The sequence below is a fragment of the Pteropus vampyrus genome, unplaced genomic scaffold, assembly GCF_000151845.1.
Source record: "Pteropus vampyrus isolate Shadow unplaced genomic scaffold, Pvam_2.0 Scaffold56, whole genome shotgun sequence".
Taxonomy (NCBI): Eukaryota; Metazoa; Chordata; class Mammalia; order Chiroptera; family Pteropodidae; genus Pteropus; species Pteropus vampyrus.
In genome coordinates, this window is record NW_011888837.1 from 5,948,610 (window position 1) to 5,970,349 (window position 21,740).

A 21,740-nucleotide genomic window follows, 5' to 3' on the forward strand; every position below is an offset into this window, starting at 1 on the left:
AAAGAAGTGCTCAAGGATCTCTCTGAAGGATGTCAGGTGAGTGGGAATGAGAGTGAGAGAGAGCTAAAGGCTAGGAGGTTCAGATAGAGTGGGAAGCTCCTCGTGTTGAATAATTTTGACTCTGGACAGATCCTAAAGTTGACTATGACCACGTGGGAGCTCAAGTAGAATAGAGGTAAAGATTAAATTGAGATCGTCAAGAATATACAAGGATAAAACGTTAGACTGGTCACTTCCGTGGACCTTGAAGTTATCCGGAATTATGTCTAGACGTAGGGTAGAACAGAAACTGAGACTCAAGTGCCAAGTCTTTAGTGAGTTAAGTATGAAAGAGTGATCAGCAAATTGTTAAATGATAGTAATAAAGAAGAACGATATAATTGGAGAGCATGAACTCTAAGGAGAGTCCTTATCTGTAAGGAGAAGGTTGAACTAGATGACTCAACCATAGCAAACTTTCAACTCCAAGATTACACGAGTATATTCACAAAGCATTTGAGTTCTTTATTTTAAGTAATGAAATAGATCAGAGAATGATAGAACTATAATAAGTCTTTAGAATTCATATAGTCTGACTTCCTTATTCTGTAGACACAGAAACAGACTTTTAGTGGTTTAGTCACTTGCTCAAAGATACAGAGCTAGTTCAGTGGCACAGCCATAACGAGAACCTTAGTCCCCAGGTCTAAATGATCCAATGTCATTTCTACTCCACTGTGTTGCTTTAAAGTTTTCCTTTGTGTTTCTCAGCAACATGTGTCATTATTCAAATTTGCTGTGGTAGATACTTACATTAGTTCCTGGCATAAGTTAGTGAATCACCATTGTACCCTAAACTAAATGTCTTACTACTATTATATCATTAATAACTCGGGTTGCTATCTGTTTTTGACATGTTTAAAAGCACTTTTACAATTTAAGTTTTGCTCATGGATTGACTATAAATAACCTAGTGTCAATATTCTAATAGATATTTGAATCTATCTATCTATCTATCTATCTATCTATCTATCTATCTATCTATCATCTATCTATCTATCTATCATGTATTACTCTAGCTATCATTTATTTATTCTATAACCATATATAACAGATTCTATATCCATATAGAATAGCTAGCTAGATAATTAGCTAGGGACAGAGAAAGAGACAGAGACAGAGAGAGATCGAGAAACATTTAGAACTTTGACTATTTAACTAAGTCCTGTCAGAACCAATCCTCTCTTAAGGATTTCTGGAGAATATATATGTATAGAGGACAATACCATGCAAAGGAACACTATTATTACATGGGGTGTGATTTTGACTGCAAATCTCAATGCAATTAATAATGGTATTTGTCTATCGAGTTGTGAGAATTAAGTAATAGATATATAAATATGTGTGTAGGGTTATTATAAGTACTCAATAAGAATTAGCTACAATTATTAATGATCATCATAATTATTGTTAATTGGTTCTACATTCTAGGCAAGTAAGCTTGCTCAGCTCCCCTCGTGATCTTCATTGGTATCTCTTGCCATGCAGCCACTTCCCAATGCTCCCCAGTGCAAAGTCTGGATGGTCAGTAGGCTTATGTGTTTTGCTTAGCCTACATCTCACAAGGCTATGGTTAGGTAGCAAAAACTCCCCATCTCTCCTCTGAGTACCACATGCAAAAATTTTCACTCTCCTTTTAGCCCCAAATCACCTCTTTCATGTTCAACCAGAGGTTGAATAGATAGATTCAAGATGGGGACAGCCTCCATTGCCATTCATTAATGAAGATTATTATATTTATGAAATGAGTTTCGAGGGCCAAATCTGAAAATCAATTTTTATGTAAAACAAATAAACCTCATTGGGGAGCATAATATATTCCTTCAAATCTTCCATCCTACCTGCTTTTCTCTCTTGCTCTCTGCTTTTGTGTCAGAATATAAATACTTAGATTATCTCATTTTCTAACAGTATGAAATTCTTAATGCAGATTAGGCTAATGCAGTTCCTACATTTGACTTAGTGAAAATCAGACAAATGTGGTTTTCTTTTGGGGTTCAGAGAGCACTTTTCTGAAATTCATTAACAGTGCATGGTATGTACAGTTTTATAAAATCCCATATCATATGTTTATCTTTCATCAAGCAAAGAGGAAGAAGTTGGCTATCACTGTTACTAGTGTATTTATCTGTTTAATGGATTAATGGTTATAAAATCTTAGTCCCATTTCTCACCCACTCTTGTGGATGTAGTTATGTAAAATTAGAATTCTCTCATAGGTACATGTTTTTTTAACAGAAGCAGCCCCAAACAACAAGGAAACATTAATACACATACACGCACACATGCTTTTTTTTTTCTTTTTTCATTTTACCAGCTGAATTCTTTGTAGACTTATTCTGTGATCAAGTTATGATTTCCTGGCTGATTCAGGATCTCCTACCATTTTTGATCAAAATCACTCATTGCCTGTTCTGCTACCTCTCTAGACTTGAGGAAACTCTAAGATATATATAGTAGAAGAACAAGACGAAGCAGAGGATCTGCTTGGGGAATCACTGGCTCCAAAGACAAACTTAAGCTCTTTGCTTCATAATTTTAATAATCGTAGGTAAATGGATTTTTCACCATGGCAAATGGATAGATAGTGAATGTGACATCTTCTCAAATCCTGGGGTATCACGTGTAGCCCATTCCCTTGATAGCGTCACATCTTGATAGGAAATACAATTGCAATTAGAGAAGCCTTGAAAAACAATATAGATCTTCCTTGGAGCCCATAAATTCTACCCAGCTCCCCACAGTACATATGATACTTTAACAATACTGTTTCCTCTTTCCCTTGGTGCCGCCTATGGAGGTGGCAGGCATTTCCTATTCAGCATCATGGCTGCCCTCAGACCCCTTGCGAAGCCCAAGATCATCAAAAAGAGGACCAAGAAGTTTATCTGGCATCAGTCAGACCAATATGTCAAAATTAAGCATAACTGGCGGAAACTCAGAGGCATTGACAACAGAGCACTCAGAAGATTCAAGGGCCAGATCTTGATGCCCAACATCGGTTATGGAAGTAACAAAAAAACAAAGCACATGCTGCCCAGTGGCTTTCAGAAGTTCCTGGTCCACAATGTCAAGGAGCCTGAAGTGCTGCTGATGTGTAACAAATCTTGTGCTGAGATTGCTCACTATGTCTCATCAAAGAACCGCAAAGCCATTGTAGAAAGAGCAGCCCAAATGGCCATCATGGTCACCAATCCCAATTCCAATGCGCAGCAAAGAAAATGAATAGGCAGCTGTGAGCACATTGTATTTGTGTTAATAAAACCATAAAATTCGAAAACAGCAACAACAACTCTCCCCCGCCCCCTGAAAAAAAAAAAACAATTCTGTTTCCTCTCCCAGCTTAGTCCTTCAGTCTCCTGCCCTGTGTGCCTTGCTACTCTGTGTCCCAGGTAAAAGTGAACATGAGAACGTCAACTCCTCCCTGCTGGCTGCATTGGGCCTCTAGAAGAGAGCTGGAAGAACTTCCAGCTCTGTGGTTATCCCCCATGCCAGTCCAAGTCTTCTCTTTTAGGGAGATACAGTTCTTCTCTCATCCTGGTTGCCTTTTTTATGTGACACTCAGAAGAAGTATTTCTAGTGAATAAAATTCTTCACTTCATTACATGTGAAAAGATAGTGACAATTTTCAAGGAAATTACTTTCACAAGGGGGTTCATTTTATCTGTGAGAGAAGCTCATCTTGACAGAGAGAATCCCTTTTGTTAGTTTATTCAGTTTATCCTGTCTGCTGTTGTCATCCATGGAAACTCATGAGATTTAGTGAATCTGAGATGACTTGGGGTGCAATGTACCACTGTGACTGTGTTTGTTCTGTTGTTTTACACTGAGCTGTTTTTAAATGTTCAGGGAGAAGTGCTTCAAATAGCTGCTAACCAGTGCTGCCCTGAGTGTGTGTCGACAACTCCTGGATCTTGCCATCATGAAAAGAAAATCCACGCGGTAAGTGTTTTCTGACCCAGGGTTGATTCCGTGTCTGTAGATCATTGGCAAAGGAAAGCTGAATGCTAACCTTGTGTTGACAAGAGACCTTTTCTTTCTTTGTCCCTGCTGTGGAGGACCAGGAGCTCGTTTGACTTTCCATGGGCATTTGGGTTTCTTGAATAAAATGAAAACTGTCTTATTTATTCTACAGGCCCTACGTAAATATTTGTAGATTGAATTTTTGCCTTTATAAAGAGTAGTATGAGATTGTTGATGTTGAAGAAGTTATGATGCTTAATAATAAAAGCGCCACCTTGTCTTTGTATATCACACACATTTTTTTCATTTGATAGTTACAAACAGCCCTGAGTGGGTGAGTAGAGCAGATATTATTACTCCTGTGTTAAAGATGAAGAAGTTGAATTGCAAAGAGCTTAAGGTACTTGCCTTATGTCATATTACTGATAAGTGGTATAACCTGGCTTAGAATTCTGGTCTTCTTACTCCTAATTCAGGCTCTTTCCCTTAGGGTAGCATTTCTAAACTTCAGCTGTCCTATGTTGTGGGAGCTGTCCTATGCATTGTAGGAAACTTAGCAGTATCCTGGGCCTCTACCCACTAGATGCTAATACTGTACTTTCTTGGTTCTGACAACCAGAAATGTCTGCAGCCATGGCCAAATTTCCCCCCAGGGGTAAAATGCTCACCTACCCCTGTTTGAAACCATAGTACGAGAAATAGATCCTAAACTTCTCTGATTGTACTTTCTTGTTCCAGATCCTTTAGGATTAATTTAGAAATATAAAATACCGATTAAAAAGTACCGTTGCATCTATGGCCATGCACCGTGAACACGTCTGATCTCATCTGATCTCGGAAGCTAAGCAGGGTTGGACCTGGTTAGTACTTGGATGGGAGACCACCTAGGAAGACCGGGTGCTGTAGGCATAAAAAAAAAAAAAAGTACCGTTGCAATGTTTATAACAGAAATTATGAAAATGGAATGGATGGATACAGTTCATTTTCACTCATACCTAAATGTTACCCGGAGGCAGTAGGCGAAGTAGGTGTAGTAGAAAGAGGCTCTTTGCTTTAATCCTCCTCTCCCACCCGACACAAAACATTCCCCAAGTTAGTGTCTCTACCCATTCAGGACAGAGCATAGGTTGGATATATCCACTCTTGGCTGCTATTCAATGTGTGTACCTAAAACTCAGTGTATGCAGTGTGCTTTCCCCACGGGACAGGATCACCTCACTTGAGCCACTGTCTCCTAATTACCTGAGGAAGTCACTGTTTCCCTTCTGTACATTGTGTTGCTGAAAGGCACCCCAGGAGGATCTGTGCTGGGAGAGTCTTCATACCACATATCACCCTGTGCTGCTTGATTCGGTCTGTGTTAAGCAAGGTAATATGAGCTTTATGTGCCACAGAAAAGGATCCCCAGTGAAATGGAAAGTGCTGCAGGGCAGATTGCCGATGGAAATAATGCCCGTTCTTCAAGATTGGAATAGGTGTGTGATTCAAGGTCAAAAACACCAAAATGAATCGTTCAAGTGAAGGAATAAACACATAGGTTCAAAATAAGGTCAGGATCTGGGGGAAATTAGACATCTGAAAAAAGAGGTGGTACCAGGGACATGGGAAATCAGAGTTCAATAAATCTTTGTATGGACCACTCTTAATGACACGTATTATTTTCTCTATCATGTTTTATTTGTGCACGTATTTGTGTATCTTATCTTGATTTACGAGGCCTGAGAACATTGACAATATTTTCTGTATCTTTAGAGTCATCTCCCTTGCTTCCCACCTAATCCGGCATTTAGCACCAAACTTTTCCCAGAGTTGGTGTTCAAAAAACATTGATGACTAGAGGACTCAAATAATGAGTAAATTTCTTCTCCATCTTATCTGTCCTTATCTCAAGAAGGGCATGTTGGTCATTGACCAAGTAAGTGCCTGTGTGGCTAAGCAGCTCTAGGCCCACAGATCTGCTGATGGGTTAGTTAGAAACCCACTGGCCTACTTTTGTGGAAAAGTTCAGAAAGCTTTCCTTCTGCCTGCCTCCCTTGTGGTTCACCCCTTCTGCTGTATTACAGCATCGTGTTCCCATATGCAACTTGCAAAATGTACTCCCTCAGAAAATGTTATAATTATAATTCTGGTAGTTGGTATAACTGAGTAAAAGGCTGAATTTAAGGAACTGTAGCTTGAAGGAAAAAAATCTCTTGTGGTCTATGTCTTCAAATAGAGATAGGAGATTGATTTTTTTAAAGTCAAGACAAAATGTTCTAATTTTAGTCTTAATAAGGTTAAAATGATCACGTTTCTTATCTTCCTGTCTTTCCTTCCTCTCTTTCATTTCCCCTAGGTTCTTGCCTAGTCCTTCCTAATAGTATTTATTTTCTTGAGTGAGTTAAATGCTTCTCTGGGTTTGCTCTGAGGCTCACCTTGTCACTTGCATCACAGGTTTTTTCCCTGAATCTTGGAGGCTTTTTCCCTTTCAGGTTGAGAAGCGGTTTCCAGAGCACTTTCCTCTCCAGCTGAATAGCAGTAATCCTTTCTTTAGCCTCTGGCTTGCATCCCGTAGGGCAGGTTATGGAGACTCTCCCAGTAGCTATAAAATAGCCTGGTGTTTTAAGAACTTTGGAATGGTGATCTGAAGTGAAAGCTTTCCCCTAAGAGAGATTTAGAAGAGGCTTTAGGATAGAGCGAGTGTGTCAGGAGGGGAATCAGTAGAAATGCCCCCAGAGAAGAGAGCTGAAACAAAGAGAAGTCAAGGATGGTAGAGCTCAGGGCGGCATGAGGAGACAGCACTTTAAGGCCACAGCCTTGTCTCGCTAGAGGACCTCCTTTGACGACAGACTAGGCAGCATCTTATACAACTGGTACTCCAGCAAGTCGAGGCAAGTCTCAATGTCTTCCCTAGAGTAAGGAAAATACTTGAGCCTTTATGTGACTCCAGATCATTTGACAGTTTTATGTGGGCTTATTACAGCCAGCATTTAGGGGACCATTTCATCCATGACCTCCCAAAAGCTGTCCCTTCAAATTAACATTTGGATCTCTGCCCAGCCTTGCCAACCAGTCAGGGAGACAAGCCTGAAATATGTTTTCCTGAAGAGTATTGGAATGCTTTTTCCCTTTTCTTTTCCCCACAAATTAGCTTGAGAAAGAGATGGGGAAAGACCATTAATCCCCTTTCTTTTCCTTTGCACTAATTTAATTCCATTACCAGATAGTGTCATGTGTGACACCATAATGCTTGAAGATTCACTAAAAAAAGAAAGTGGCAGGTGGTAACGCCCTTAGTGCTTTCATCCAATTGAGGCTAAAAGGAGAACTAATTGATGTGTGTGAGGGAAGAAATGAATATTGAATTTCGCAGCCTTGTTCTCCTCAATGTAGAGGATATAATTATAATATGCACTGAACATTCTTAGATATTTAGTATTCTACATCTTTAACTTCATAACAGGAACAAATTACACGGAGAAAAATTATTTTGTTGTTCTGTCAGTAAGCCAAGCAAATACTTTATGACCTTATCTTTCCTTTGGACTTATGTCAACAGCCAAGCCGACTTGTTAGTTGGCTGTGCAGAAGAATATATTTAAGATGTCTGCAGAAGGTGCTTTTTGCCCAGTGTCAAAAGCTCACGTTTTTGAAAAGTATTAATGAGGTTAAGATGACACAGCTAAAACCAGGTCTTGTAAGAGCATTGCATTGTATAGCAATTATTCTTTGATTTTACAAAGCTCTCTTTGCTGCTACAGTGTTTGTAAAAAATAAGGCTTTTGTAAACAGGTAGATAGAACACTGAAATTATGTATAGATATCTATATATAATGAGATATATACACACACACGTATATATGTATATCAGTATGTGCTGAAATCCTAGATCTCTAGTCTTCCTTTGGTGAGAGAGGTGTCACTGTTTTAGGGATACGAGTAGGAGATGAAAATGGAGGGGACTTATGTGACTTTTTCCTGAGTGAGAGGTGGGAGTAGTTCTTTCACTCTGTGCTTTGGGTCACCATCTGGCGCTTCTTCTGTGGCTTTGACATCATGCTATGCAGTCTCCTTGCCAAAAGTTATTTGTTATTCCTATAATTCCCCAGCTTATTGTGAAGGGATCTCCTGCTTAATTTTCTTTCTCCTGAGTTAGATAATAGATTCACATCATTATAAAGTTTGAAGGCACTGAAGAGATTAACTAAAGCAGCTCTCTCATTTTATAGATGAAAAAATTTTGGTGATTGACAGATTGTTATTATAATTAACTTTTGTGGTCTCTGTCTGAAAGGTAGTGTGATTGCAAATGTTTAAGAAATGAGTGTTTCTTAGTAGTAAAAAAAAACCCCCAAGCTCTCGTTTTAATGAAGTGAAATGTCTAGATGTTTAACAGCAATCTCCTAATTTTTAATAGAATAAAGAATTTCACTTCAAGTTGTTTTATATGCAGCCTTCAAATTTTACTTTACTTAAGATATACAAATGATCCATTAGATGTTTTAAACAGTAATTTGCTCTCTGATGACAAAAGTAAAAATATGTTTATTGGTGCAAATTTGAAAGTAGGAAAGAATACAAAAGCAGAGCAAAAATCCACTAATAATCTCCAAACTCTACACATCACCGTTACTGTTCTTTTCGTTTTTTAGGGTGTGGCAGTGGAGATGGATAGCTATATCGATAGATAGATAGAGATATATGTTTTACATAATTACAATTATACTGTGCATACAATTTATATCTTGCTTTTAAATTTAACATTATATTGTAAATAGTTTCCTAGCATACTTGTGGAGAACACGATTTCCTATTATCAGGCATGTGGGTAGCTTCTAATTTTCACTAAAATACTTCCAATTTTGCTATAACGAACAATGACATGGAATTCCTGGTATTTAAATTTTTTTGTGTATCATTGATCATTTTCTTTGAAATTAGTAGGTGAAAGCATCTAAAGATTTTGAGTATTGAAGACGTGATATCTGTTGCCATTAATTAATTAATTTTAAGCTGTCTGTGTCTAACGATAAACCTATTGGGAATTTCACAGGTAGTGCTGGCCCTGCCTGGCTGAGTTACTCTAGGTGCTATAGTGAGGAAGGCTTTGTGTAGGAGAATCACTCCACTGCAGCTTCACCAACACTAGCTACTATGAATTTTAAACTCTTTTCATGCCTGATATAAAATAACATTATCCAATTTTTATTTTAATTAATATTTCTTTGCAATTAAGAAAGTTGAATATTTGATAAGCTTATTGCCATTTTTTTCCATTGAGATTTTTTCTTATTGCTTCTTCTAATTAATATAATCTGCAGTTTTTAAATGTTTGTCATTTGCCTTTTAATTGTGCTTATAATGTATTTTTGACAGCCTTGAAATTTTAACTCATTAGAACCTATCAAGTTTCTCTTATAATTTCTTCCATTGCTTTTATGTTTAGGCCTTTTCAAAGCATACAGGTCAGTCGGCCCCTATCTTTTATTAGCCTGTAGTTTATTAGCAAGTTGTGGGCTTGCCCATTTATATGCTGTACTAAATTTGAAATTTTATATTTAATTATAGTAGAAGTAAAATTTGATGGAGGAGGACTTGGCCTTGGTGTGCTGCCCATTTCTACAATCACAGTTGGCACAAAGGTGTGAAAAGGGGGAAGAAGCCCATGAACTGATGCAGGGAAATCGGGGATAGAATCGAGCACCTTTTACCTATCACCCTCCTTCCCAGCTCTTTAACAAACTACCACTTTTAACCCTTATAATAACCTAGCAAAGGGAATGTTGCCATACCATTTCAGTTTTTCAGGAAGCTAGGATTTAGAAAGTTTAAGTCTATCAACACTGACCCCAAAGCAAGGAAGGCTGAGCTGGGATCTGAAAACGTGCGAACATCCAAAGAAACCCTTGGTTATACCTACTCATTGCGTATTTGCATTATTTCCCTCTTGTACTCCTAGTCAGTCTACTTAGAGGAAAGTAATCTTCATGATAGTAAGGTGAGAACTTGGTTCCCAAATAATTAAATGCTATGAATACCTATTATTATTATTTTTACAATAATAGCATAAGTTATTAGTAATTCCAAAATGTCAGACTTGGCATTTTTCAACCTGGCAGCAGTTTACAGAATAAAGGAATACTGACTTATTTAGGTAAGATGGAGTTCTTTTGTGTTTGAGGCTGATGAATAATTAGTCTGGATGCTGGCTGGTGGAGAAGTGAGAGGACTTTATTTTCTATTCTTAGTTACACCGTTGTAATCCCCAGATTATATTAAGTGATTGAGCACCTGGAATGTATGCTGTTTTTAATAGAAGTCTATAATGATTTGTGTTGATCAGATATTATCGAATACTGCATTTAATAGAGGCAAAGGAAAGCAGGTTCCAGTATTTAAGAAAATATTATAGGCGGAAACTTTATCCGTTAAGCTAATTTTCCCCCCCTAATTCTTGTAAAAGACCACCATATTCTACTCTGCCATTGAGAATAGAACATATTTTGGCAGCTACTTCTCTAAACAATCAACATATTTGTAGCTTTTTACAGTCAGGATTAATCCCCTTTTAACTCTCTGTCACTTCCGAGGGTGGCTCATTTAGATATTTTTGGTACTCAGTAAATCATATGATAACTCAAAACACGGATCTCTTAGATCACTGACAGGATGCTAATTTTGGGAATGTTGTATCCCAGCCTAAAGTGGATTAGGAACATTCTCTGTGTGTAGATGGGCACCCCCACCGGGAACGAGTTGGCTCTGCAGTTTGTGGAAGAACTCTGTGGAGCAGGTGCCTCTTGCTGGCTATCACACTTTCCCCAGGACCCTGTGATCATTGGAAAGAGGAGGGAGAGAGGGATAAGAGGAATAAGAATATGAATGAATATGGGAATTAATCAGGGTAAAAAGCAAAGGCAAAAAAAAAGAGAAGAAAAAAGAAAGAAACAGAATCAGAGTGAGAGCTATTGAAAACAATATAACCATTGTAAAGAATTCAGTAGATATATATGTATGTGTGTGTATTTTACTTTGAGGTTAACATAATTTTTTAAACGATGGGATTGGGGTAAATTTTATTTTCTTTATGTGTTTTTCTGAATTTTTCAAATATAAATCTTAGGGATAATAAAAAGAAAACAATAGCCAGTTTTTAAATTGACGTAAGACTTGGAACATTGCAAACCCTGGTCTCAATCTTGCAAGCCTAGAGCTTTCTTCCACCTTTTCTGAAGTCTATCCTTCATTTAAGAGGTTGGTTTTTGGCCAAATGAAAGCCTATATTGTAGTTATAACTTTCTTTTCCTTTTTTTTTTTTCTCACACCCAGCATGGGACAGAGTGGTCTTCCTCCCCATGTACTGTGTGCTCCTGCACTCATGGGGAGGTCCGGTGCACCCCGCAACTATGCCCACCACTGTCATGTGGACAACAGGAGCTGGAATTCATCCCTGAAGGAAGCTGCTGCCCCATCTGTGTGGGGCCTGGGAGTGAGTATCAGCTTGTAGAAAGAGACCTTCTTTGCCTTTGAGATTCATCTGGTGACTTACCAACTCTTCTCTTCTCTGTTCTGTGTGGTTCAAAGATCCCTAACCCTATTCTTTATTGGAACAAAATTTAGCCTTTCACTTGGCAGGATGTGATGTTGTAGACAGTGAGGTTGGAACAAATCTTTAATCGCCATTTCAAACTTGAGACTCAGTGAGTCTCTGATTTATCTGTTTTGCTTCGGCCAAATGCATCCCTCTGCATTCATAGATCCTGAGAAGGAAAGGGAGGAGGGACAAGATCCTTTGATATGATTCCATAAGGCCAAGATAGTTCCTCCTGCCTCTTGGCAGAGAGAAAAATGAACAAATCACTTTTCCGTGTAATATCACTGGCACTAATTCTGCTGGCTGGTCTTTGAGATGACATAACATCTTTTTCCAAGACACACAGAGCAGGAAGCAGGTATTTCATTTGTCTTTATTGCATCTTCAAGGTAAAGATTATACCTGCCTACAAACCAAGGCACGGTTCAGCAAGCCAGGGGCACACTTCTTCCATGCCCCCTCCTTGGAATTCACACTTTGTCCAAGGACCCCTTTTATTACATTTTATGGATATTTATCCCCTTCTATTTTTATAACTAAGTAGTATATACTTCACAATAAATACAAATTATTGTCATTACTGCATTATGTTCTCTCCTGGTATATAATAGGTAAAATTATTCTTTTATATAATGGCACCTGGAAGCTATACTCTATTCTTGCCTTTTTCCTTTAAAAAGACCCCTGATTTCCTTCTGGTCCTGTTATTCCATTTCTGGCAATCTTTTACCCTGGAGAACCATTTCAGAGATTTAAAAGTATGCTAAGGAATTGATAAAGGTAGAATACTTGCCTCATGCATTTCAGATGTCACCCACCAGAAAAGGACTGGCAGCTGCTTTGGGCCTAATAACACCACAAGTAAAAATATTTAACAACATAGTTTGGGGTGTGGTGGAGAGTAGGCTGTCTGAGTTTGTGGGATCCCATCTTACATTTTAGGAGGCTTTCTTGCTGGCCCTTCATGAGAAAGATACATTGGAAGCATTTTGCCTAGAGAGATTAGAGAATCGGCCAGGGCCAACTCCATAATTTTTTGAGTGCAAAACGAAAGTGCAGGGCTCCATGTGCAAAACGCAGGGGTGGGGGAATGCATTTCCTTTTCTTCAGTGGTCTTTCTCAACCTGTCATGTGTTTAATTTGCTACTTAAAGTCACACTCCCTTAATCATGGGGATACTTGCTGGGTAGGTGGAAACCCTCATGTGCACCCCGAGCCTCACTCTGTTACCTGTCGCTTAGGACACATGCACTCCGCTGGCACTGCACCCAGGTCTGTGCTGTGGGTGGAGGGTGGCAGTATTCACTGGACATGGGTTTGGGAGCAGGACGCTGAAAACCCATCCCAGGAAGGCAAGGAGGCAGCATGTACTAAACCTCCAGTACATGCTACCTTGTTTCACTGGACTTTGCTTACAATACTCAGAGAGAGAGAGTTATTAAGAACTCCATATGGTAACTGCAAAGCACTAAACCCCCAAACATGGGGCCCCCTTCTTTGTACTGTGCCCCTGACTATGGGGCCCTGTGTGGCCACACACTCATGCAGACAGTCCTGAGATCAGAAAGTACAGTCCCCCAGTAATCTTTATTTCTCTGACCTTCCAGAACCGTGTTCCTATGAAGGCCATATGTTTGAGGACGGGGAATACTGGCCATTGAGTCGATGTGCCAAATGCGTGTGCAGAAATGGGGCCGTCCAATGCTTCACGGCTCAGTGTCAGCCTCTGTTTTGTAACCAGGTAAGGAAGACAGCCTCCGAATGGATCCTTCGCAGAGATCTCACTTCACTGTACAGGGACTTGGAGTCCCTTCTGAGGTTATGTCAGGCAAGCCTCGGAAGTCTAGGAACAAGAAGCAAAGGCTGTTTTGTTTTCCTTGTACTTTTGGAGACAATCGTTAACACATTTTTTTTTTTTTTAACCCTGAGAAGTCATAGATAGGTCTAATTACCAGCCACTTAGGCTAATTGTTACATTATGAAACTGAGCCTTGAGAGTACACAGAAAGAAGCTGCCCTCTCCAGTTGCAGATGTTCCAAAAATGTCAAGCTCAACATCTGGAAAATTCAGTAATATTGATCAGGTTTGTTACTGTTTGTCAGTGCAGAGGTATATGCTGCTTTTTGAAGACATGCATGTCTTTGGATATGATTATTCATATCTACACCATTTAATTCTTATAAGATAATGACTCAAATTATCAAAGGATTTTCTCTGGTCAATTTAAAATAATGAGATCTTGTTCATTTAAAGCTGATCTGATTTTTAAAACATTTGGCTCTTCATGCAAATTTAGAAAAGAAAATCAATTGCAGATAAAAGTGGAATGTATGATGTTTTATAGTTTTTTCTTCTTCCAGAGGCTCCTATGGAGCTTTCTTGGCAGTTGACAGATAACCATGAAAGGAGTTTGCCTCTAGTCGAAAAATAGCTCATTTTTGATCTAAGAAAAAGCTGGAAGCCAACATTCAGTTGATACAGAGCAGTGCTTTGTGTCAAATAAAACAAAATCAATAACATGGCATATCGTGACAATTGGGCAATATTTTTAAAGGCAGACAAAGGCAATTAGACAAGAAATGCTAAATGCCAAATAAAGGGAAAATGTATCTAATTGAAAAACTAGATTGTGTTACCCACACTACACCAACTACTGTGCCCATGTCACATCTCCCTATTCATCACAAAGTCTTGTCCTAGCTTTCAGATTGCAAATGAGTTTCTTGGTGAAGTTGCACAATATCTTACATTCGGAGGACGCTGTAGTGTTGGGGCATTTTGATTTACACATTCTAGGGTTTAGTCCCCTCATATGTGAAAGGTAATTAAGCAGTTTGCCACCATTACAATAAAGGAGGAGAAAGAGGGACTGAGGATACACCCCTCTGTGACCCTTCTGCTTTAAATTTTTAAAAACTCAGCCTTGGGCTGCACATTAGGGGGTTAGATATTGGAATAATTGAAAGTACTAGTTCCCATTTTTTAAAACATTAAATATAAATTCTAGCTTCAAACGCTTATAGTCTGCATTGTTAGATTTAAAGAATATGTAATTTGATACTATATTTTGGAGCCAATTGATATGCAGGCATTCTGAAGTCTTGAAAATAGATTGATTTTAACCACTCTTGCATCGATAAGTCTATATTTTTGCCATGATGTATTTTTCAAAAACCAACTGTCAGATTATACAGAACCATTTTTTTAAAAATTTAATATCAGTATTAAATACTGGATATTCTGATGATATAAAGAGATGCTGTAGAATTAGTGCTTTTGATGGAAACACTGTCACCACCACCATCTACCATCACCACGTTTTGGCCATTTATTATGTACCAATCATAAATTTTAAGAGCTTTGTACTTCTCATAACAAGCCTATGAAGTAGGAGTTATTATTATCATCCCATTTTACAGTAAAACTGAGATACAGAGAGGTTAAGTAACCTGCAAGGTACCACAGTTAGGAAGTGTCAGTAATTGTGACCTAGGCAGTTGTACATCATAACCTCGACAGACTGCACCTGACTCCTGTTTTTAACCATTATGCTATATGGCCTCCCAAAATGAGTTTCATAGCATTTATATGTAATAATAATCACAATAAAAATGGTTGCTAACGTCATTGAGCACGATTGCAAGTATTTTATATGTGTTAACTCATTAAATATTAAAAACAGAAGTTAATCGGGAGAGATATATTTCCAGGTCTTGAGCTCTGGAAAACATTGATTTTTAATCTAGTCTTTTTATTTTATTTTAAAAGGAATCTGTATTCTTTGGGAAAGTTTGGAAAAGGCAGAAAAGCGGGAAAGAAATGATCCTTCATATTTCCATCATTCAAAAAGATCATGATAGAATTTTTAAAATAATTTGTTTCAATTTTTTGGTTGACGTGGATATATTTGTTTATAAACAAATTTTAGAAGTTATAATCACATTTTAGAAGTTAATGATAATCTCTGATGAAAGGAGAAATTCCTTATGTTCAAATAAGGAATTGTTCTCTTAATGAGGGATGTAAATACTGAAATTGCTTGCTCTCAACTTTTGTCCAGATACCTTGTGAAAAGAGTTCTAACACATCCACATTTGTGTAGCCTTCTTATAGTGGCCTGTTCAGTCTGATGAGAGTTGTTCTGATGATCGTACCACCAGTTTTTTTTAATATTATAATTTTCTCATTCCCAATATTAATTAATCTTAGTAGATAGAACTTTATCTTCAGATATTTTTTCAAGAAAGATAAATTGGTATGTATTCTGAGTCACTAAGTGAGAATTATTTTCTTCATGAGAGATCATTTGGAGGGGTCTGAAAATTGGGGACAATTATAATCCCTTTCCATCTCAACCCTATGGCCTCCTTTACATTGCATTCTGTTTTCTATTTCATTATATTTAGCTAGTTTTACTCTGTTGGATTGTTATAGGATGTTTCTTTATCTTTATCATTCAAACATTTTCCCAGATATTTCTAGACGAGGTGTCTTTTCACGTATTCTACCTAGAATATTGTGAAGCCTTTTCAGTCTGTTTTCCAGTTTTTGAAATGTTTTCTTCAGTTGTGGCTTTGGTTAATCATATCAGTTCCAATTATGCTCATTTCTCCAGAAACACCTATGATTTCTTAGATTACTCTCTCCCTGCCCTCTCATTATCAATCATGTTCTCTCTCATCATTTTTCACTTTTTGTCCTTCTTCTCCATTATGAAGAGAGCCTCTTGAGTTTGTATTTACTACCTCCAGTATTGATTTTAATTTGAGGATTTTACATTAATATTCTTTTAATTCTTCCTTATTTCTCCTGTTATTGATTCATCTATTTTTTTATCCCAATGCTTATCCTTTCTTTATTGCTTCCTGCTTCTATTTCACAAAGGCTGCATTTTCTTATATCACACTGAAGTTGCAAAATTACTTTTAAATATTTTCTTTTAGATCTTGTAGTATGTAATGTTCAGAAATCTGCTCTTTCTCTGAATCTTCAGAATGTTCTTCCTTTTACTTGTTCTTCAGAGTTTTCCTCATGTTCATTTCTTTCTATTTACTCATCCTTGATCAAGAGAAATCTCTCCATACCCACTGCTTGAAAGCTGCAAGGATAAGAGGCCTGCCCTTGGTTTACAGGGCAAAGGGATGCCTCAGAGTGCCTTATGGCCCATGGGATTTACTGTTGGCAATGGCGGGAAGTTGGTTGTTCTACTTTTTGGTGGTGGAAGTTTCATCTCTTTCTATATCTTATATCATAGTGGGAAGATATTTGGCAAGAGCTGTTAGCCATTCTGTACTATAAACTTCTTTATCTTAAGTATTTTTATTTAAGGAATATGAAAAACCACCATTAAATATATCCTAAATGGTAGTTTAACTCAAAATGATAATGACAATCATATACACATGTATTTTGTTTTGGACTCCGTTATTACTGAGGGCACCATATTAGACCTGGGGTTAACACACTTTTTCAGATAGTGAATATTTTCAGCTTTGTGTGCCATACAGTTGGAACATCTACTCAACTCTGCCATTGTAGCACAAAACCAGCCATAGATAATATGACTATGAATGAATATGGCTATGTTCCAATAAAACCTAACTTACAAAAACAGGTGGTAGGCTGGATTTGGCCCATCGTCTGTGGTTTGCTGGCACCTGTATTAAACTGTACGTTTGGAAGACCAAATCTACGTAGACCAGAATGATAGGATTCAGGTGTGCGATAGGAACAAAAGTGCACAATTAAAAGTCATTCCCATTTCTCTGACCCACTTCACTGCTTGCCTTTCCAGTCCTGCTTATAAAGTACCAGCCAAATGGGATCTCAGCTCAACTCTACATCATAGAGTTCTCTCGTATTCTGGGATCTTTCTCTTTAAATGCTTTTCCTTCCTGCCCTCTTGGTCTATATTTGTGACGAAAACTTCTGTTTCTGTCAACAAATTATATATTAGATATTGCCAATACGAATCAGAAAGCTTGATCTTCTTTTTATCAACATCTGTATAAGTAATTCCTCCCTCCTCCACACTCACTAGTTGACTCTGCTATTGTACTTGGGTTTAATCCAGGTTGGTTGACATAGACTGATACTAACTCTATTTCTGTTCAAGATTTGTGATCATAACATTAGTTCCCTGTTTACTTAACATTGTATATGTTCATTTATTTACTTCAATAAAGTTACTGAAAAGTGTGACATCAAATATACCTTTATTTTATTTCCTCACTGAAATTTCATTAAACTAAAGAGTTCTGAAGGCAATAATTTCATGTCCAATTTTTGCATACTCTATTAAATATCAATGTTCATAATATTTCGTATATAGAATCATAAAGAAATAAAATAACCTAAAGTAGAGAGAACAGTTGTCAGTTTAATTACAGTGATTCAGGTGTTTGCAATAAATCACTTCTAGATAGTAGCACATTCATCTAACTGATCATATATAATTGGGTTAAAAACCTACTGAAGTATGACTGGAACTTTCCATAAAAAATTAAAGTTATTTGACATTTCCCCCCCACATACAATACATTGTCCTTCTTTTTGTTGCAGAATGAAAGCCAGAGCAATCATAATAATAAAATCTCTCTCTCTCTTTTTTTTTTGCTTCTCATAAGAGAAGGAAAAGAACTGTAATAGAAGTATTCCCTATATAAGACCTACAATTTCCCAGTCATTGAAACTTGATTTATTCTAACCCTTCTTCCTCTGCGTTTAATATGTCTACCTTCCTGCCCTTCAAGATAGCTGTAGTGATAAGTCAAAGCGAGAAGCTGACTCTTTGGCATTAATGAGGAGACTGTTGCTGTAAAAATTCTTAGGGCAGCAGAGACAAATGGTCCAATATTCTGGGGTGGGAGTGTTAGAGGTGAATAAGCACTGGCTTATTCTCAGATATCTAGAGGTATGATTGATTTTTTTTTTCACATTGAGAACCTCCCTAATGCACATATGTAAATGTATGGATTCACATGAAGATGCAAAAGAATAGTGGAGTAGCTTATCAAGGGTCGGGTATCTTCACTTGGAATTTAGAGGTAACTCAGCAAGAAGTGTAAATGTTTTAGGTTTTGGTTAGGTTGGTGCTCTGAGTTCCTGCTGCAAACCATTTATCATTAGCAGGTGTGTGGCCGTGGGCAACTCACACAACCTCTATAATCTTCACTTGTTTGTAAAGCAGAAATAAGAGCATCTACCTTATAGGGTCATAGAAAGCACTTATAAAAGTGCCTGGCAAACACTGAGTATTATTATTATTGGTATTGTAATTATCTCTGCTTTTGTTTGTTCTTAGAGGAGGATGGGACGTGATGAATGTACAGACTTCTTACTGGTCACACCGACCTTGGAAGTGCTAATTCTTATCAAAGCACTGGGTGACTTTAGATACTACATATCAGGGAATTGCTGTTTATAGATGCTTCAGGCACATGATCGAGTGTGCTATGAATGAAATGTTCCTACTTTTGTGGATTTTATAATGTCTCCTTTTGATGGATCATTTCTTTTTTGGGTGTTAAGGATGAAACTATCATCCGAGTCCCTGGAAAATGTTGCCCACAGTGCTCTTCCCGACCCTGCCTTGCAGCTGGCCAAGCATATGAGGTAACCTTTGATGTGCTCCGTGTTTTGGTTTATTTTCTCACACATCTGCCCTCCACTCTTCCAACAACTTTACCTCCTGCTTTTATGTCTGACTCTTTGCCAGGATTAGTAACTCAGTATATAAACAGCTTTTTGTTTTTTCATTCTCTACAAGGAAAGCATTTGTGAAAAAACTAAGCCATAGGGGATTAGAAATATAAAGGAATGTGCTGGCAAGCAGCTTCCGGTCCACGAACCTTGATGAACTTACTGTTCATACATCTTGAAGGGAATAAAGGACTATCATTGGTGGCTATCAGTTTATACTTAGATTAGAGGCTCCGGGGATGTCCTTGTGCTTCAGGTGCATTTTATGCACTGATATCCAGAGACAACGTTGTGTTTCCTCACACTGGGGGGCGGCATGGGAGTGTAGGTAAGAGAGGAAAGGGAGATGAGAAGCTGGTGGTGGTCAATCCTGCAAACTTCAAAGTACTATTGGGGCAGTTTTGATAACTGCCCAATAGATAGTAGGGACCATATAAACATTGGTTCAACAAAGAGAATGAGTCAAGGAATATTCTGTTTTAGGAGTACCCAGCTGAGCCAAAAGAAAGTTACATTATTCAAAAGCAAAGAACCCAACTACTTCTCTTGCTTGCCAGCCACTCTAAGGAAGAAATTGGGATTATGATTCTCAGTAGAGAATCTGGAACTGAGTATTAGGAATGGGTGTCACAAATTCTAGATGGATCACATGAAATCTGAATGAAAGTAACTAATTGGGAAAGGATTTTTGTATGTACTAGATCTGTGCTGTCCAGTACAGTAGCCACATATGTGCTAGGTTAATTTCCCATGGAAGAGATAGACTCTTTGTTAGTTGTGGTGTTTTTGGCTGCATGTAACAGAAATACTCCTCTAAAAGTAGCTAAAATGAAAACATTTATTATCTTATGTAACAGGAAGTCCAGTGGTAAGGCAGTCATAGGGTTGATCAGTTCAGATCCCAATGATGTTGTCAAGGATGGAAACTCTTTTGATCTTTCCACCCTGCCATCCTCAGAATGTGGCATTTGCCTTCTGTCCTATCGCCTCCTGTCCCCAAGATGGCTTCCTCAGCTCTAGGCAACTCATCCTCACACAGTCATTGCTAAAGGCTGGTGGATGAAAAGGATGGCCTTTCTTTTATGGGGAGAAGAGTCTTTTTCTCGACCTCTACCACTCTAGCAAACTTCCCTGAGGTCTCCTCGGTTAGAATTGGGACAATGCCATGCCCTAGCTGCAAGGGAAGCTGAAAAAATGAGTATGTGGCAGGAGAGCTGGATCTCTTGGTAATGAAGAAGAGCTCAAGAATGACCGTTAATCAGCCAACAAATGGAGTCTTCTTATTTATCTCCATGTTCCAGGGCTTCTGTATGGCTGGCATAGGGCAGGCTCTCGACACATCTGTGGGATGAACAGAATTGAATGAAAATGAATCTAAAGTTCCCTTTGGACAATTATTGACTTTGTTCTTAGAGGCAGTTGCTACCTAAGTGATATCATTTCTCAGGAGTTCAATGTGGCTTAATTAAAATTATAATAAAAAATTACGTGCCTGTGTTTCTATTTGACATATATGACATTTGATTTCCACTTCCTTCTTTTTTTTACTCAGCATGGTGAACAGTGGAACGAAAATGCCTGTACCACATGTATATGTGACCGGGGGGAGGTCCGGTGCCACAGACAGGCCTGCCCTCCACTAAGATGTGAAAAGGTATTTGAGAGTGTGTAGCTTGATCTTCAAAGTTTTATTCTGGGTCATTTAAGAAATGCATTTCTTAGTCCAATGTGTCCTTTGAGGGAATCGAAAGTTTTTTGATGTTTAGAATATTAGATAAAGATGTGAAAGATCTGCTTCCCAGGGAGAAGGGCCTAGATAGAGCTTGCCTCAGCTGGGTTAGGTTGGGGAAAGAAGCAGCGAGTATCATTGGTGTCTTATGTCATTCTGCCCCACTGGCTCAGATGTTTTTGCACTTTCTCGAGCACTACCCTTCACCCTTTATCCTCTCTGTTTCCTCAGGGTCAGAGAAGGGCTCAGCGTCATGGGGAATGCTGTGAGGAATGTGTGTCTCCTGCTGGAAACTGCTCATACGATGGGGTTGTGCGGTACCAAGATGAAATGTGGAAGGGTTTGGCCTGTGAGTTCTGCGTGTGTGACCATGGCCAAGTGACCTGCCAGACTGGAGAGTGTGCCAAAGTGGAGTGTGCCCAGGTAAGAAGCAAAGGCATTTCCACTTGGAGTGTAAGAGCTCTCTACTAAGGGACAGGTGGTCCCTCACCTGTTCCTTACTTCTTGGCAACAGAGGGGAGCACCAGGTTAACCACTCACATTTCAGGGAGGCTCTAGCACAAAGATTCTGTGGTACAAAGTCAATATCACTGTTTGTTCATACTGGCTTGGAACAACCCCTGAAGCTTTTTACTCTGAGTGCATCTGGTCATATTGGAAGTCCTGAGCCAGAGACATGAAAGGGACATTAGCCTATCAGTCAGCGCAGCTGGACCTTATTGCTGGTGGCCTGC

At 38.4% G+C, this 21,740-nt stretch overlaps 1 protein-coding gene and 2 pseudogenes across 1 annotated transcript in view; all 3 read left to right on the forward strand.

Annotated features, from left to right (window-relative positions):
* The window catches only part of LOC111739986, a 6,352-nt pseudogene extending 2,480 nt beyond the window's left edge, over positions 1–3,872 (forward strand).
* FRAS1 (Fraser extracellular matrix complex subunit 1) overlaps positions 1–21,740 on the forward strand; it is a 421,815-nt gene that overhangs the window by 170,155 nt on the left and 229,920 nt on the right. Inside the window, exons 4-9 of the mRNA XM_011360633.2 lie at positions 3,889–3,981; positions 11,311–11,470; positions 13,183–13,316; positions 19,107–19,190; positions 20,830–20,931; positions 21,238–21,429. Coding sequence (XP_011358935.1) covers positions 3,889–3,981; positions 11,311–11,470; positions 13,183–13,316; positions 19,107–19,190; positions 20,830–20,931; positions 21,238–21,429 — 765 coding nt within the window. The remainder of the gene's footprint in view (positions 1–3,888; positions 3,982–11,310; positions 11,471–13,182; positions 13,317–19,106; positions 19,191–20,829; positions 20,932–21,237; positions 21,430–21,740) is intronic.
* Positions 4,794–4,911, forward strand: LOC111740041 (annotated as a pseudogene).